The sequence below is a fragment of the Coturnix japonica genome, chromosome 19 (assembly GCF_054131305.1).
Source record: "Coturnix japonica strain WE chromosome 19, WE-NBRP24, whole genome shotgun sequence".
NCBI lineage: Eukaryota > Metazoa > Chordata > Aves > Galliformes > Phasianidae > Coturnix > Coturnix japonica.
Window position 1 is genome coordinate 12795504 of NC_140681.1, and position 19395 is coordinate 12814898.

Genomic DNA, 19395 nt, shown 5'->3' on the forward strand with positions numbered 1-19395 from the left:
CACTGAGGCTGTGTAAAGCATGGTAAAACATTTTTACAGGGAAAGTTTCATTTGGCAGACTGTGCATTTCATCTCTGGTTACTCTGTTCTGTGAGCTCCTTTCTTTCTTCTTGAATGTACTAAAGGGTGCTTTGACTTTACTACATCTTAGCTGAAAGTGTAACGTTATTTCTTGCAGTATCCACAGATGTTCAGAGTTAAAAGATGTCTTGATTAGACGTAAACCTGATGGAAAACTGGAGAAAGCTATAAGAGCCATGGATCATGCCATTTTGGAAACTCAGAGTAGTTTCATTGCAGTCCTTTAGTTACCAGCAGTCTTCTAAAGTCAGAGATGACAACAAGCATGGTTCTGCTTTGGAGGTTTTCAGCTTCCAAGCAGAAATGAAGACAAAGCAGTAGCACTTGCTTAGCATGGTCTGCATGATGTGAATGATCCAAACATATTATTGGCTAATAATATTGTTCCAACTCTGTATGCAATGGAATCAAGTAACGAGAACTTTCTATTCCAGATTGATTTCAACACAAAGACAATTTTTAACATTGAAAAAGGAATTATTAAGAAGCAGTTCCCTTTCTCACAAGTCAAATCCTGTGAAGATTCTGAAAGAAGACGTTTCAGCATTGTGTTTCATGGGAGACAAGACTATGAGCTGGAAGCAGTGTCTCTTGATGATAAAAGGAAGGTAGGGTTTTTACACTGCTGGAGATAGATTGCTATAAATAACAGCTAATGTTATGCTAGCACCTGGCAGGATCTGGACATTAATGGGAATTGTTATGTTGCATATTGTACAATCAAAGAAGTAGTATGTCTTTATTCTATGGATGGGTGGTACATTGAACAAAGGAAATGTCAGTTCAGGATAAAGTTTGGCCACTGAAACTGCAGGTGTACAGCCAGCTCGGGATGTGGGATGAAAATGGATGCATTTTTTTCAGCCCTTTGGATGCAATGGGTTTGAGACCATAGTAAATCAGTGAAACAGAACTGATGCCATACACAGTTGAATTTTGATTGACGTTTTCTGAGAAATTTCACTTTGAAGTTTCAACTCCTTCAAATATTCCAAGTAGTTACTGTGATTAAGCTAAACTGAAACTGGAGAAACCAAAGAGGTGAGATGAGCACCAGCCTTCTGCGCAAGTGCCTTAGATTGCTTAGTACACATATTCAGAAAGTAAAATCATGTTTCACATTAATCTCTCCAGAGCAAGGTGCATTCTCCTTGCACTGATAGGGCCGTGGGCATAACAATGACTTGCAGTTAAGTAGTTCAGCATCATAGAAAGACACTATTTATTCCGCATACATGAATTTTACATATTTGGGTGCTTATTACAGTGCTGTCTATTGTTTTTAGAGTAGAAAAATCCTGCTGATGTCTGATTCGAGGGGATTACTATGGAAAATACAATCTCTCTGCCGCCTGTTTTGTAGATAATGTACCTGTTGAGCAGAGTGATGCAGAGTAACTCATGCAGGAGGCTGGAGGAGCCCTGCTTGGGGAGAGCTGCAGAGTGTGACGTGGTGCATGAAGGAGTGCTGGATTTGCAGCAGGATGCTTTTATGTCCACTGAATGGGTGAAGTATGAACCGTATCTTTTTCTGAGCCACCTTCTAAAACACATGCTCTGTTTGTCTGTGGTCCAACATGGCTCAAACTATCAAGGGAGGGGAGAGGAAAAAAAACACATCTTGTAATTATCTGCACAGGGCAATTATTGCAAAAAAAATCTTCACAGCTCACATAAAATGATTCAATTGTTTTTAAAAGGCTGCTGCTGAATGTCTCTTGTGCACTGCCCACAAATGCGTCACAACATTTCTCACCTTTCAACACTTAATAAGTTCCTTAACAAAGAAAAATTGATTTATATTTATCTAATGAAGCAAAACCCTTGTTTCTTTCCGCTTGGTGTTTATCCTCTCATTTATTTATTTTATTTTATTTTGGCAAAGTAAATAATGGTGGAAACATTTGGAGACCATTTGAACTGGAAGTCCCTGCTTCCAAGAAAGGAGAGGTGGATATAACAGCCGGCTCTGTTAACAGCTCATATCACTTTGACTATTTATGTAGGAGTAGATGCAATTCATATTTTATGTTTAATTGTTCTGGTGCTGCAAAACTCATTTAAATTCCTCATATAAAACCTTAAACAACTAGCCACACCTTAGAGCAAAGGGAAAGGCAGGCCTGATGGAACTGCCAGAATGATACAGAAATGTGGTAAACCTCAGGACAAATGAGAATGCAAATTCTGAAATAAGAACAAAATACATGTATGGTGAAGCCCCACACTTATTGAATGTGAGGCCTTTACCATATACAGCAGGGCTGAATCTTAGAAGAGACTGAAGAAATAGATTCTGCTGCAAAAGAAACTATGTATGGTCTGGCAATTTCTGCAGGGAATAATTTAGCATTAGAACAGGTATTGCCCACACTTGGGCACTGTCACTCCTGATAGAAACCCTTCAGTGGAGAGCATTGTGCTGGCTTTCTCCTCAGTGAGATGTGGGAATGAGGGGGAGCAGGATCAGCTGTCATGGAGGAATAGGATAGAAAAATGTGGAGGCTTACTGACAATAGAAAATACATTAACGACAGTGCATTAAGGCAACAATTGTATAAACAAGTAGACAGCAACAAATTAACTGTATCTTCATTCCTTGCCCTTCAGGTACTTGGTACAACTACGTGAAGGAGAACTGACTTTATATTGCATTGGTCTGGGAGCAGAGAGCAGGAATGCATGCTCTACAATGAACACAATTCATTTGTCAGGTGGTAATATGAGCATCAGCAAGGAGAATGAAAGTGGTACCTTTTCAGTCCAGACCAAAGAACACAAATATTTGTAAGTATTATTGGTAATTAGTACTTTGATAAAGCAGAACAACTGAAGACGGTGTCAGGCAACAGACAATCTCAGTGCCCTGGAACAAAAAACAGCAGAGGAGAAATAAGACCACCAGATTTTTGTAGGTCACTCCCCCCATAGTCTTGCAGTGGTCTGACAAATATTTTAATGAGGAATCAATAGTACTACATTGTAGAATTGAGAAGATGCACTGAAAGTGTCCTCACAGGTCATCTAGTGGTCATGTTAGGAGACAATGAAGAACCACATCAATTGATTGATGAGACAGATATGTGAAGAGGTTCTGACCAGCTTGAGCATCAAGCTTGGTAAGACTTAGCGCACCATTCACCTTCCCCCAATGTGGAGAAGAGGAATTATGAGGTGACTGCATCACAAAGTCACTGTGTAGCAAAACTTCAGCTCTGTAACCTTAGACATGTAAGCAATTAACTCTGTCTGAAAAGGTCAGAGTCAGCAGCACTGGGCTCCTTTGGCAAGTAAAGGTGCTGAATGGCATTCTGCTTAGATAAGAAATATCTGTGGCTGTATTAGTCAGCATGTTATTTACACTTCCTTATGTTTACATATGACTTTCTTCAATTTCAGGTTTCGAATACCCTTTACTGTCCAAAATTACAGGACAGAGGATGTTAGCAAGCTCCAGAATGAATGGGTGTCTCTCATAGAAAGGTACTGTCAGCTGTGCAAGGGTGGCTCTCTGTCCCAGGAGGAATCCCAAGAAGACACTTCCTCTGAAGCTGATTATGAGAATGTTACTGTAGCTCTGGATGAACAGCAAGAGGAGGCCCTTCATTTCAATGTGAGTGCTGCAACAACTGGTTTGAATAAGCCTTCAAGCCCACAGACAAAGCCTGTGAAGGGAGACATAGCCCCAGCATCAGCATCTACTCCAGTTCCCATAAGCAGGACAGAGGTGCCACCAGCCCCACCTGCGTTCTTCCAGCCCTGCAGCCTTTCTCCTTTGGCAAAGAGAACCAAAGCCTTTCACTGGGATGTTGTTCCTTGTGATAAGGTAAGGGTGAAACTGACAGTAACTACTAGATAATAATAATACTCATACTAGTAGTAGCCTGGATTAGACATATAGTTACTCTAGACATTCAGCTATGCCAGAAAATGACCTGAATGCCCTTTGTATGTTTGGAATGGAACAAAGTGATCTTGTTCTTCTGGCTTTTTCTTTTCCCCGTCATTCCTATGTTTTTAGATTCAAAAATCCATTTGGGGTTCTTGTGACTCAGGCAAGAAAAAGATAGATGCATCCAGACTGTGCGAGCAGTTCCAGATCCAGGACGTGGCTGTGTTTTCAGGCAATGAACCTTCAGGGAATCAACACATCATGTTAGATCAAAAAGTTGCACATAACTTCAGTAAGTAAGAATTGTGTACTCCCATTTTTGTGCATTTTCTATTCATAATTTCTACCATTTGGTGGGTAAAAGAGGTAGTATTGTGTCTAAATCACTGCTAACTCTCTGTCACTCTACTCATTTGTGAGCATAGGCCTCTTGGTTCAGTTCCAGTCCCTCCGCCACAGGCAGGGCCACCAACCTCCAGAACATGGAAACTGGTCTGCAAGGAGTGCTCTGATTTTTGCACAGATGGCTTTCAAATAATAATAATAATTATTATTATTACGTAACATAGTGCTGTTTTAAGAAATGTTACATGTGTAAAGAGCTCATTTTGAAGTCATAGTGATTTCAGCTTTATGAATATTGATAAGAAGGGATATACTTTGGAGATTGTGGAAAGTTTTAACAGAAAACTTTAAATGGAATGAACTCGTTGGAATTATTGCAATTGCAGACTGAAAATTTGAAGGATTAAAAGGAAGTGAGTGATACAAAAGTCCTGTTTTAGATGAAAAGAATGCTGTAATAGCACTTCTATCTGCAAAATTATTCCAGTTTCTTGTAGGAAATTTCTTTCATTTGGTTTGCAAATAGCACCATTCTTCCTTTTGATCCTGCTCCTCTTACAGCTTCTTTCACTGACACATTCTATGTCCACTTCTTAATCTTATCCTTAAAGTCCCATCAATGAGATTTTTGACATATTCTTATTTCAGTGGACAGTTCTCAGATCAAAAGTTATTCCTGCTCTCAGAGTTCTGATTAATCTCCCTGCAAGAGCTGCAAACCACATTTCTTAAATTAATCACTGAAAAGATGAAGCTCCAAGATGGCAGCAGGAGAAAATCTCTTCAGAATTTGAGTGAGTGTCCAAACTCTAAAGAAAAATCAGGGTACTGGGCAAAGATCTACACACCAAGTTCAAACCTTGTGTAGAAGAGAATGCAAATAAAAGCTAAGTTATCTCACACAGAGAGCAATGTACCGGAAAGAGAGAAACATGAAAACACCTCCCCTTTAACAAAGGAAAAGATCTGGGGAGGTGGACATTAATCCAAAATTGAAACCTTGTGGGTGAAAAACTGACTTAGGGATCAAAACATCCGCTCCTGTGACTTGATGGGTGCTTGTTTCTCTGTGTGAGAGATTTTTCCACATTAAATCCTTATTTTGCCTAAGAAAATACCTTGAAATATGGTGATGATTTGGTGATTTGGGAGAAAAAACTAAAGAAATGAGTAGAAATGGAGCAGGGGTTACTTAAATGTCAATTTTAATTTTGAAGAAAAATGCTGATTGGTTTTTGGAATGAAGGAAAATTTAGAACGTAGGCAGGGACTTGCTTGCTTCAAAAGGGGTGTGAACGCTGTAGAAGAATAGGACTTGGATTTGGTTTAAAGGTGAATCACCATGTTCAGACAAATCGCTGTTCATCTACTTCCTCTTGGTTTTCACAAGTACTGTGGGAATAACATTCAACAGCTGTAACAATGACAGGTACAACGACTTATGAATGTGAGACTAGGAACTAATGTGGAATGTGTTCCACAAATATTTCCATTAGAGATCCAGTTCTTGGCACTAATGCAAGGGAGACAAGGAGCTGATGCATCCCCGTGTGACCTCTTCATTACAGAGAATGCTTTAATTAGCAACTGATGACATTTGTAAACTGTGATGACTAGAAATTATTCAGTGGCTCATTTCAAATACTGACACTGTTCAAGAAAATCATTTCATGGACAGTTTGTGGAAAGGCTGTAGCTGTAAAACTCAACCTTTTGCTGTGGATTATTCCCTCTGTCGCTGACTGCAGATTTCATCCTACCTGAAAAGATTTAGGATTGAAAAGGCACAGGGAGGTGAAAGATACAAGTAATAAAAAGCATGGGAAGGAAAAAGGGAAAGTTCTTCCAGGCTTAGCGCTAATGCTAGATCTTCTAACGGAGTTAAAGGGGTGGAAAGTGTGTCAGAGGAAGAATAAGAGGTATATACTCCATTGGCCAACACTCTCCTGAGCCATTATTAGCTGATTCAGGCCACAGCATGTTCCTATAACCTGAAAATCTCTGAGCTCTTATAGGACTGGAGACAGAAATGTGGGAAGTCATAGACATCCCTCCTGAGTTCTCCTTCCCAACCCCCTGTGGGGCTCAGAGGAGTTAGTAGGGCCTCTAGGGCAAGTTTCACTGGGAAGCAGTTAAAGCTTCTTACTTTCTCTGTTGATGCCTTCTGTTCACTCCTTTGTGCTTTCTTTTTCACTTCTTCATCCTTTGGTGGTAACGATGGAAACGGGCAGCAATTAATTTTTGTTTACTACATTACGTTCATTTTTGTTGCACAATCTCCAATCAGTTTCTTTGGAACCCTTAGAAATTAAACAAAGCAAAAAGGATCAAAATCCAAACAAATGGAAATCTTAATTTCTTCATCCACCAAAGTACTGTAAAATTAACATATTACAGTTATACGTATGTATGTTTAGAGAGAGAGGATATTTGGATTCAGGGAAAAAATATGTTGAATGTAAATCTGAGTGCAATAAAAATATATAATATTAATAATAAACATCTGAGTGCCTTTTGATAACAGCATCTTGATACTTGGCCTCAAGCTCTGTCTATGTTATAATGAGTGCATTTTTGCTTGTCTGCTGCCACGTGTATTTAAAGGAAATATGAAGGCTGAGTTATAATTTAGTCTTAACAGCAGCTCTTTGTTTTTGTTTTATTTTAAATCTGAAAAGTAAATTTGAAATATGTGGGGGATTTTTCCTTCCCTACAGCGTTTTCTTCCATGTAATCTGAGGATCTTTTTTTCCCCAGGCATTTTTCTTAAAAGTTTCCGTATAAAACCAAGTGAGCTGAAAGAAAAGCTGTACATTATACATGAGGAGAGTGGTGGGCTTACAGATGAACAGATTACGACGCTACGAAGGTAATCTTTAGGATTCAGTTGTTTATTTATTACAAATGCAATGTTTTGGAGAAAGCGAATTTTTCTGCAAATAACAGGAAGTTCAGGAAGGGTGCTATTGAGATATCAGATCTATCCTGACCATAGATAAAATGGGAGGGCTGCACACAGAAGGAAGCCCAACCAGTGTTACAGAAGCTTCACTGTGGGGTATCAGTACTTCTGAGTGACAGAGGCTTGCTTGCAGGTTTAAAATTGCAATTAAAATTAATTACATTAAATTTTGGGAACTTTAACTTTAAAAATCCACCACCACCAAAATAATAATTATACAGAAAGAAATACGTTTCAGAGGCATGTGAAATTTAGAGTGTATCTCTTTGAATAGTCAAGGAGCAGCACCCAGAGAGGTTTCCATTGCACTTGCCAGTCCCCATGCAAGGGATGTGATAGCTATGCCATTTCATTGCATGCATTATTATGAAAATATGAGGTGAAAATGAGAAAATTGAGTGTTTTGATAAAAAGGATCTCAGGAAAGAAAAGGGTGATACTGGCAAAGAAAGCGAAGAAGTACTATTTTTTTAGCTGTTGATGTGCCTACTCCTTGTGGAGTGAGTTTAATTATGGCCTTATAGTTCTGGCCTGATCCTCGTAGTGTTAAAGTTTGCAGAACTGTTTCTGCATTTAGTAATGGGAACAGGTAGAACAGATGTGGAACATATGGAATTAATGTCATTGTGTGCGGTGGGGTGGGCACAGTTTGCCTCAAGCAAGCCGCCCTATAACACAGCCTGCTCTTCTCTGCTTGTATTTCCAAGAAGTTCTTGCTGGAGAAAAGCTGATTGAGCACAGCCATAACTGCATAAAGGTCTGCATCGTTACCAGGTGCTTCTGAAATGTTGTCAGATGGTTGTTCATCCAGTAAATGAAAAGAATGCACATATGTATCATGCACAGAATTAATGAACCTCTTTGGAAAGTGTAGCATTAATTCCCTTCTGTTACAGTTTTACCTTCTCCAAAATAGCCCATGGCATTGTAAATTGTCTGTAGATCTGCAGATGAAATCTACTGGCTTATTGTCAAGCCTTGTGCATGTATAAATGTTTCCAGAAATGCAGATCTAGCTGCAGTCTGTTGCTTCTCTTGCATTGTTGGTTGAAATATCAATAAAGAATAAATGGTTAATGAATAAACGTGTAATATGTAAAACAAGAAATTGGAATTAGTTCTAATGCATGGAGTGGAATGACTGTATGACATTATAGCAGTGTTAAAGGGTGAGGACATCTGATCTTTGTTTGCTGTTTTGCAGATACATGCTGACACCAAAGGATGCAGAGAAGTACCAGTTGTTCCGGGGGTGCCCCTCAGAGCTGCATATAGTTGATCAGTTTATGTTAGAGGTAGGAAGGCACAGTGTTAAAACACACTGCTATTTCTAACACCCTCTTCTGGATAAAATCACTACAAAGAGCTGTTCTTGGGCACTTAAATTTACAGTCTTAACAAGAATTCTTGTAAGAAGGTTTATCTGAGAAAGAGTTGAGACAATAAGAGTGTATAAAGAGATCTGTAAAACCCATTTTGTATCTCCTACTAACATGTCTTCCCCTCCTCCCAGAACAAGAACCAGTTGCTCTGAAATAGATTTCCAAAATCTCTAGACATAAAACTGTACACATTTAACTGCTCTTGCTTGTGAGAAATGTGCATCACTGACTTTAATGGTGTCTGGCCCCACAAGCCTTCTCTGTTCAATTCTATGCAGATGTGTAAAATCCCCCACTTAGGACAGAGGTTGGATCTCCTGCTTGCCATACGTGAACTGCCTGTGAGCATGGGAGATTTGGAGCCTGTAAGTAATGACAGTTTCATCATTCATTGCCAAAATCTATCAATTAAACACTAGAAGCCTTGATGTGCCTTTCAAAGCTGTATGACAGGGGATCTCTTATTTCACTAGCAAGATATAGCAAGATATTTCACTGTTCGTAACATGAGCAATTAATAGAGTCACAAGCCAGGCAGCCTCATGTAAAAAGTACCATTTTGTGATACTGTTCAGATGTAAAAAAGGTTAAAAAAAATTACAGACTTTTTAAAAATAGATCATATCTTTGATGGAAACAAATCCACCTCCTGTGTCTGTTGCCCCAGAAGGGAGGTGACAGCCCTGCAAAAGCAGAAGTTGATGCTAAATTTGATTGTATGGAAACTGTACCAAGAATTTTGATTAGTCTTCAGCTGGTGTAAACAAGAGAGAGGTGAAGGTTGGAGAACCTTCTGCTGCACTTCGGGCTATTTGCTTCCCCTGATGCCTGGCATTTGGAGCAATCTGGCGCATTCAAACAACACACTTTTTCTTCTGAAGAATTTTGAGAGATGAGGTTGAAGTTCTCTTGGCAGGGCTAGTTTGGTGGCCACAGAGGATCTGACCTCCAACTCAGACAATTGTGCCAACACCAGCTTTGCTTTGCTGGGGAACAGAACTGCTCCTCCCTGACAGCCCTTGGTCTTTCCCAGAGGAAGCTTGATAGGAAATTAACAGTGTGACTTGCTTCAGGTGGGGACAATGAGGCAAGGCAAAGAACAATTATGGGCACCATTGTTCTACTTACATGTTTGTGTTTCAGCTAATAAACCAGAAAATCCAAGCAAGTAAGCAGCTGCACTCCAGCCAGAAATTTGTTGCTGTCTTGGAGTACATTTTAGCCATTGGAAACCATTTAAATGAAAATGCGGGAAAAGAAAAGGCAAAAGGATTTCGATTGTCATCTTTGACCAAAGTGAGTAAATATTTTTCTTTTAATTAAGTTATTGTACTATAATGTATGTTAGCCATTAGCATTAACGCTGTTCTGCCCTGAGTGAGGAGAAAGGCAATCATTTTTAATGAGCAGCTAACATTTTAACATCTGCTCTTGGTCACACCAGAAACAAACTCCTGTTCAATAATGTATTCTGTAATGTGCACTGTAACAAGATGCATTTCTCCATTTCAGACAGCGGCACTGGCTGGGTGGGGGCACTGCAGTGCTGAATGTGCTGTGTTTCTAATGAGGGAGAGCATCAAAATGCTGATGGTCCTGATACTGAGATCTCCTGGCCGGAAGACACATCTGAGCTGCAGGCCCTTGTCTTACAGAGTGTTTTGCAGCTTTGTGCAGAGCACTGTCATACAGACCTATTTCATTTCACTGTCTGTAGGCTGTAGACACAGCATTCCTTCTGCAGTGGAGTAATTCCTTTCTTTAGTGCTTCTTTTTGCTTTAACACAAAGCTCTTCTGCAACAACTGAGCCCATGTAATTTTAGGTTCCAAAAGTAGAGTATAAATAAATGAACGAATGCAAAGGGAGGGAACATTGCCTGGTTTAACAGTTCTAACACACCCCCTCCCCCCAACCCACCAGTGCTCTTCTGGGTGAATGGCTTGGGAGGGAGGTGGCTGCTGTGAGATGTGCTCTATGAACAAACATCATCTATGCCTGGTCTGTAAGTAGAAGAGAGGAGGATTTTGTTTATTTATATATATATATAGTTTTATTTTATTATTATATTTTTTGTAAGATATCTTTTCCATCTGGGACTTTAATATACGAGTGAGTGAGTGATTTATAACTCCAGTGGCAATTCTGAGACACAACTTTCTTTTTTCTTTTTCCTTTTTTTTTAATAACAGTTGTAATACTGTATCAATCATAATGAAAAATGCCAACAAAATCATTTTCTGCCACAGCGCATCTTCCCTGATTCAATTAAGGAACTTCACTGCCTTCACAAACACAGCACACTGCTTTTACGTGGAAAGGAATGATGGCTCCGTTTGGAGAACCAAAATGAGTTGCAGTCACTTAGGATACCTTAAGTTATTAAGAATGTGTGAATAAGAAAACACAAAAGAACACAATGAAGGTGAACGGATATGAAAGCGTAAAGTTTGATCTTAATCGAGAGTGTCTGAGAAGCGGCAGATTGAAAAGGAGACGTTTAATTTCATTGTGTTTTCTATTCTTGTCAGATTTACCCAGGAGATTTCAACATCTCTGCTGCTCCTGTATTTTGTAAAGATGTGTATGAGCTCGGTCTGTCAGTTACTGCTCCATTCTATTTGCAGTTGTCTCTGCTGCGGGGTAAGGAGAGGACGTTCACCTTGCTCCATGCCCTTGTGGAACAGATCTCCTTACATGAGCCTGATCTGGTGAAATTCTCTCAGGAACTGACAGAATTTGAAGCTGTTCCTGATGGTAAGAGGAGGGAGGGGAAGAAAAGCCACCAAATAATGGAATCCCTCAACTTCTGTTGGAACTTCCATCCTAAAGTACGAATGATATTTAGCGATGCGTTTTTCCATCTCTCTTCCTTTCCAGCTTCCATGAAAGGCCTAAGTGCTGAAGTTGATGGTATGTAAATGTGGTTTCTAAATTCAGAGAGAGATTTTCATACTTTGTGCAGTCGTTTGGAACTGGCTTTTATTGTACTTCTGTAGTTTGTAAGGAGAGGTAAATATACAAATACTGAGGTAAGGTGTTGCTATGGTGATATTTAGCCTGTCATTTTACTGTGAAGTTTTTAAAAAGAAAGTAAAGTGTTCCCAGGTGGTTCAGAAATACAATATATATATATATATACTGCTCGTGGTAAATAGAGTTTATTTTAAACCAGAGATATGAGCAATATGAGCACTCTGTCCCTGTTACTGAGGTGAGGTTGTCTCAGAGCAGCCAGTGCAGCAGGAGGAACCTTTGCACAGTTCAGCAGTGAAGTTCAAGAATGTCTTTGAACCAAACTGGAGTCCATCTCTAGAAAGGAATCTCACACCAATGGAGTCAGTAGGAGAGGACAGAATAAAGTCACTCAGATGTAAGGCAGATTTTGGGAGACATCTGCAACTTTGAACAGCACAGTAAGGTGACCGGCAAAGCCAGTGGATATTAGAGTGAGCTCTTTGAGGGCTGATAGAGAAGATACCTACATGGGTAGAAATTACTTACGTTGTTTTAAATATTTATAAAAATCTGTCTTTTGAAAATGTGGCATGGACACTGACCAAATGTCACCACAGGCTAATTCCCATCTCAGCTTCTCGTAACACGATTTAATGACCATTGCTCTCAGCTTGTGGTTTGAAAAACGCTTGTCTCCGTTTTGCTGGGCTCGGGGAAGCAGACAGGCATCTAATGCAAGGCGACCAAAGGCACTCTCTTATCTTCTAAGTACTGTTCTCCAGAGCAGACAGGGAAAGAGATGGACGCAATGCTTCTGATCCAGCCCTTCACACCAGGTTGTTCAAGGCATGTCCTGGGGCTCACGCAGTGTGTAGAGCTCATGAGCAGCCTGAGCCAGTTCAGGATTGAGTCATTGCATCCAAAGCTGTGCCCTCTCCTCCCATTCCATACAGCCAAAGCTTTCACGATGGCAATCTGCTGTAGGATTTTCTGCCAACTGCCAACATTTCTTACTATTACAAAGAGGGGAATTTTTCTTTTTTTGTCTTTAACAGAAACCTGAAATTTCTGTACAAAAAGGTAGTCTGGAAGAATGTTATTTTCACAGCTAATTCCTAAAGCTAGGGAACATCAGATTTACAGCTGCTGCATAGCCACACTATTGACCTCTTCATTACTCTGCAGTTGCTTGTGGGGTGATCACGTAGTATTTCTTTCCCTTAAGGACTTCTATTTTAAAACAGAAATTAAATATTTCTAGATGAACATATTATAGACCCAGAGTCTCCTGCTTTCTATGTCTCTTCTAAATAAGACATTTGCATTCCTTTGGACACAACTGCACGCTCATGAAATTTCTTGCTTTCTTTCTCCTTTGTTAGTTCTTAAAAAGGAATTGGAAAATGTTACTCAGTGCAGGCGGCTTATCAAACCCAGGACAGCCAAGGCAACTCCCCAGGAGTCACAGTTCTGCAGGGAACTAAAGGTAACATTACCTCAACCTTATCTTGGGCTGGAGATAAAAGATCAGTAACCTCCTTGGGTTGTGCAGAATCCTGCCCTGACAAGTGGATTGAGAGCACCCAGGGAAAAGAGGCCTTTTATTTCTCTCTGATAGCATTTGATGAGGCATGGAAATACCATTTCAGAGCTTCCGTATCGCTTGCTTTTGCTTCACAGGAAAATGGGCTGGAATGGATGAGGAGCAGATAGCTTCACAGTCAGCCTCAATAAGCACTTTGGAATAACAGCAATTTCATAGCATATATAGATTTGTAGCAACTCCCTCTGCCCTTGGACAGCAGGGAAAATAGCATGGAGAAACAGCATCCAGAAGCTAGACTGAATTGTGATTATAGGTTGGCCTAAGATGATTCAGCCCATTCTAATAGCAGAGTTAGGTGGGCTGGGGAGCACTGCAGAAGGAGCAGCTGAGGACGTGCTAGTAACCGTGTCTGCTTCTTGAATACTGCCTTGCTCACAAAACGGTTGGGCAGTGCCCAATGGGTTTTGTTTTTTGTCTCTGATGCCTTCATAATTGCAAGGCAGTTTATGTGCTTGATGTGTGCTTATCTTCTGCAAAACATGAAATTTTTGTGACGTGAAAATTTTAACTTGAATTATCTTGTTTTCACTATTTAATATATGCTCTGATACTACACTCCTATGCCAAATGAAGAAATTTTACTTTATTGCAGGATTTGATTCAGAAATATGAAGGGGATCTATCCCAGCTGTCAAAAAGATGTGAAGAAATGAAGAAGCTTTATAGCAGTGTGCTGGTACGTCTCATACTAAAATGCAATGAAAGAAACATACATTTCTTAAGACAAGAAAAATGCAGCTGTTCCCATGTTCCGTGGGGCTCATAGTGATACTGTCCACAGGAGCTTGAGAAAAAAATCGTATCTAACATTGATGAAATGTTTTGGAGGAAAATCTGTTTTTTATTCTTCTTGAGGATTTATAGCTCACATGTTAAAGTGTTAATGGTCCAAAAGTGCATGTGTAGAAAGGTGGATGTTCAGAATCTCAAGTTTTCTCCCAGCTGCTTTTTCCCTCCCTTCCCCTTATTTCTAATGGTAGACATTTTATATGTTTCTCTCACTTTGAATGGATTTATTTCTTCCAAATAATGTTCTTGCTGGGCGGATCACTTTGTATATTTATGAGGCAGCAAAAATATAAAGCAAATATAAAACGGGATGGGTGATCAAAGCCCAGACCATTGGCTGAACTGTACTAGGAAGACTCACCCAGGGACTATCTGACATAGAAATGGGCTGTAGGTAGCCAGGGAAATCACATTGCTCATGAAACAAAAATCCGCAGGCCTACCTTTGTGATTTCATATTCTGCTTATAAAATCCATAATGACCTTGGCATGCGACACTTCTATGGAATTAACAATAAATTGGAGGTAACTGCCTGTGGAATAGCCGTGGGCTATCAACTTCTGGCAGATGGTCGTTAGCTCCAGGAAATGCTTCTCATTGCTGTTTAATTGATGGTGCTCAATAGGTGAGTGGAGAGGTGTGCCAAAGATCAAGAACCTGGAGCACCCAGGAGGTGCAATTAGGAACACAACAGGCCAAACCATTAATCGGGTATCGCTGGTTAATGTGCCAGTTTTTGTGGCTGGATTATATGTGAGTTTCCAAGTTCCCGGCAGAGGATTTGCTCCCAAGAGCATCTTAGGTGCGCTGGTAATGACAGATAGCTGTCCAAACCTGCCTATCTACATTCAGCTGCAATTTGCAATATGGAAATACAATTACTGTGGTAATTTAATAACAATGCCCATGGCCACTTCTGCTTTGGGTGTTTTTGGATCTCAGTTTAATGGACATTTTGTCCAGCTCCAAGTTTTCTGATTGATTAATAATGATAATGAAGTATTCAGCCTTTCTCTTGCTCTCTTCATTACATAACAATCTCGGGCACAGATTAATTTATTTGAATGATATTAAAGTTAAATATTTTTCTCTTTTAAATTTACAGGTAAAATTTGGGGAACCACAAGACCTGGACTCTCAGGAGCTGTTTGGATGGATATCTGTGTTCATTAGTGAGTTTAGGAAGGCTTGTGCTGAAGTCATGCAGTACAGACAACGCTACTCATAAAAAAGGGGAGAGTGAAGTATAGGAAACTACCTTTAAGTTACTTGTTTTGAAAGTTGCCCTGCTGATAAGGTGCATATTCCATACAGTTTGTACAGCAGTGTATTTCAATTTAAAGATGTATTCGATTTATAATGTGTGGTTTTGCAAGTGGTATCAGGTCACTTATAAGACTGCTTCACTTTTGTGTGTGTATGTACCTAGAGATACCTGTGTGTTTAGAATGGAGACACTTGTGATATTTTGTGGTTTCTCTCTTTATTTTTGTCTTTGACAGCCAGTCTTCTGCCTGAGTTTCAGCTGTTACTTTTCAGTGAATAAATTTACGTATGGTCATCTAATTTTTAATTATGTTTTTTCTGTAGTTTAAAAATAATAATAATACATTAGCAAAAATATCTTGATTGTCTTCAGCTGCCAAAGCCCTGCAGCTTCAGTATTTAATGGAGAAAGAACCTGGTAGGTGGTTCCCCCCAGTGTAGTAGAGTAAAACATCATTTGCTTTGGATCAAATACTGTGGAAGCCAATCAGTGTGTAAAATTTGCATCGGTAGGAAGAGAACAAAGTCAGAGAAGCCGAATAAAAACACGTCATGAGGCATCTGAGTAATGCACAGTCAAAGTAATTATTGGTGGCTTTCAAAAGTGAAAACACTTCTGTTGCATTTGTTGGCTTTTCCATATTTTTAATTGGAATAATTACTTGCAGCTCAAAAATACAAGAAGAAATGGAAGACTGTAAATGCAAAGACAGAAAGGGATGGGTCGAATACTGAAAGCAGAAAATAGTCAAATGAAGCCACTGATAAAACATTTTCTCTATTAGTTTAACAGCACTGTTCGATAAAATGTGTGTTCTGTGACTTATTGTGTATCTGCCTGCCGAACTCTCACAATATTTTGGCTTTGATAGAGAGTGGCAATGTTTGAATCTAGTCAGCATCAGAATAGTGACACCTGGCTGACACTGAAGTCAGTAGTGTCTGTATAGCAGGATCTATAGCATCTGTATTGTGTCAGGATCTACAGCTGAAGATCACCCTTTTTTGGCTAGAAGAGGAAAATCCAATTCCTCTTTAATTTCTTGCATCTCTGTATCACAGTGCACTACCTGGAGCACAGATGTACATCATAAACAACACTAGCAGTATTTGATGTGTGTTATTCCTGCTCCAAAACTGGAACCATCTTCATTTATATGTGAATCATGTAAGATAACCCTGCATACAAGTGCCATTTCCATGGTACCCGGATCCCTGCATCCCTGAACAGCACTCGTGATGGTCATGATAAGTTTCGTGTTTTTCTGCCATTACTTCAGCTCAGGAGTCCTGGGAAGACTCTTCTAACTAAGTAGTTTTCTCTCTTATTTTTTTTCTTTCTCCTGACTCTCTTTTCTCCCCAGTCTCTTTTCTCTCTTATTATATCTAACAGCTTGTACTTGTTTTATAGCTCAGCTGGCATGGCTTCTTCCAATTAAAAATATATTCTACACAGTAGCTGATATCTCCGTCTTTGCGTGAATATCCTGGAGCAATCGTTTAAAAAATTAATGACCAAATACCTTCTTGGCAAACAGCTCTGCCCCTCCAGAGGACACGAAGCTTTCCCAAGGAATGGGAGCTTACAGAGGAGGCACGTTTCCATTTTCTCAAACAAGATATTAGTTCTGTGTCTGCCAGTGTCAGAGCTCATCTGATTTATATGCAAAAAGAAACAAATATGGCTCATTCCCTTCCACATTCTTTTTCCCCCAAAATAATATTTTGCATCATATTGGTGTGTGTGGTTTTTTTTTTTCCTAGGTCTCAATGAGCCAGGTCTCTTGCTCTGTTTTAATGGTATTTGCTTGTATAGAATAATAGTTGTTACACCTCATTGTTCATATAGACAAGTTCTAAATGTCTTTGCAGACAATTTCTGTTTAACCCTTCCTTAGTGGCTGACAGCAGTACCTTGCAAACCTGCAGCCACAAATGCCCATGTGTGAGGTGAGGCTCCAGGAGTGAACCCAGATGGAGCATTCCTACAAGGATCTGCCCACCAGATCTGTAGTATTTGTAAGTTTGGGCTAAAACTATTGCCCTGCAAAAGGCACCAAGCTTACATTTGGCATATTATGAAGTGTGAAATCTGAATAAGGATGCCGTCCTGCTTGGTAAAATTGGTCTCAGTATTCAATGGAATGAAGCAAGGTTGTGGATCAGATGCTGTATGCATTTTTGTTTCAGCCCAGCTGTGTAAGAACCAAGAGAACCTGTAGGGCAGTAGCTGTAGAAGAACTGAAGCCTGAAGCTATTCTCAGCAAATACTCCCTCCTGTGGTGAAGTTGCTGGGATTGATGACTGAGGAGAATCACTAACAAACTCAACAGAAAACGACAGAGCAGGTAAATGCTGCCCCAAGTACAACTGGAGCCATTTCAGACAAAAGGTTCCAGATGCAGATTTCAAATCTATGGATGCAATATAAAAATGCTGCAGTGTGTTTTGAAGCAAAAGTAGCTGATATTCATTTGCTTGCACAAGATGAAATGTCTGGTGGCAGATGCTATGGTGACATCATTTGTCATAAGCACTGCACTAAAAAAAGAAGATGGTTATTGTCCATGAAGTTTAAATACTGATGAACATATTTATATCAGAACTCATAGAAATTTTCCTGAACCAGGACTTGACCTGGAACAATGTGGTTATAGATGATAGAAATTTGCTTGACTCATTTCAAAGCAGAAACTTCTCTCAGGCGGTAAATACTTCCCAGCTAACATCCCAAGTTGCTGTCAGCACTGCTCACATTGAACTTTGTTAATGGGAATCTTGCCATTCAAAACAATCTGATGCCTTCCTTTGCTGTTAGGATTTAAGCTGATTAAGGAAATTAAAAACAAACAAAATCATTTTGATTCTGGATTTACTGCTCTTGCCCTACTCAAGCTCAGCAGTGCTGTGCTGCCTGCGCTCTGTGAGCTGAAGTACAGCTGTCATTGGAACAGCCCTGCTGAAATTAGCTGTGAAATTAGAGTATTGCTTTCTTCCTTGCATGTTTTTAAAGCATTTGCTATCACAAAGAGATATTTATTGTTCTTGACAGCCTTTTCTTTTCTGTTAGAGTTGGCACATTTCAATAGATAGCACTACAAATCCTAATGCTGAGCCGTTCTCCATGACTTCCACTCCGAGTACCATCACAAGTCTTCCAGTACAGTCTCTCCCTTCTGAACATCAAACAAGCAGTGCAGCCAATGGGCAGTCTCCTAATGAACTCTCTTGGGCACATCCTTGAAGGCAAACTATTCCCTCATTGGCTTTTGCTATGAAAGCCACTTTGTTAGCAATTTCTCTGGGACAAATTCTGTGCGCCTCTGTTGATGTCAAAGGAGGTGCACTAAATTACACCACATCGCTATCTAATTTTCTGGGTTTTTCTTGACATCATGCTAGCAAACTGTATCAACAAAATGTGTTCAACAGTGTAAGCTAAATTGAGTGCCAGCAGATCATTGAATCCTTTGCAAACTCCATCCTGTGTGTTCTGTGCCCGCATTGCCTGGGGGAACGGGTTCTGAAGGTCAGAGCAGGCAGTAAACTGAGTTCCTTCCTCTTCCCTCCTACTAGAAAAGAACAATTTTCCTGCTAGGCTATTTGTTTCCCTTATTTTCTGACCCTATCTGATTTTATTCCACCTTAGCAAAATGCACGCTTCCTGTTTCATTCAGACGCAATTGAAAATCTGAGACCATTGCACAGGTCAAGAGTGCCTCAAAAATTGTTTATTTCCTAAAACGGCACAAAATGTATCAGGTAACTTAGCTAAAAACACAAAAAGGAATTGTTGCTGTTGATTTCTTTCTAGACATGAGCTGAAATGTCATAATAAACCAAGAATTTAATATACTTTGTTACAAGTTGTAGAGCTTTGAGTACTTGCCATAGAGGTGTTAATGTCTGTATGAGCATTAGGTGATTTTTTGGTCTTAGTCCACAAAAGCTCTGTTTTTTATGAATATTCTGGGCACACATATCAGTCAGGAAGAGATTTTCTGGATAGATTTTGAATAAAAATTCACACAAGTAAAGCCAAGCTCTTTGTGGGTTGTCCCCAGCTGAGACTGATGATGAAATTTACCAACATATTGAAGTTGTGAACAATTGA

The 19395-nt window shown here is 39.7% G+C and overlaps 1 protein-coding gene across 5 annotated transcripts in view; it reads left to right on the forward strand.

The window, feature by feature from the left end:
- The window catches only part of LOC107323232 (uncharacterized), a 40956-nt gene extending 25375 nt beyond the window's left edge, over nt 1–15581 (forward strand). For 2 of the 5 annotated variants that reach the window (XM_085519806.1, XM_015882101.3), the window contains exons 4-17: nt 516–689; nt 1445–1593; nt 2692–2868; nt 3481–3907; nt 4103–4265; nt 7076–7187; nt 8485–8575; nt 8941–9027; nt 9806–9958; nt 11289–11418; nt 11542–11574; nt 13002–13105; nt 13818–13901; nt 15121–15581. In XM_085519806.1, coding sequence (XP_085375932.1) covers nt 516–689; nt 1445–1593; nt 2692–2868; nt 3481–3907; nt 4103–4265; nt 7076–7187; nt 8485–8575; nt 8941–9027; nt 9806–9958; nt 11289–11418; nt 11542–11574; nt 13002–13105; nt 13818–13901; nt 15121–15243 — 2007 coding nt within the window. In that variant the 3' untranslated portion in view covers nt 15244–15581. Of the gene's footprint in view, nt 1–515; nt 690–1444; nt 1594–2691; nt 2869–3480; nt 3908–4102; nt 4266–7075; nt 7188–8484; nt 8576–8940; nt 9028–9805; nt 9959–11192; nt 11419–11541; nt 11575–13001; nt 13106–13817; nt 13902–15120 lie in introns of all 5 variants that reach the window. The other 3 variants (XM_032448583.2, XM_015882100.3, XM_085519807.1) reach the window with 2 other exon arrangements.
- Nucleotides 15582–19395: the final 3814 nt, after the last annotated feature.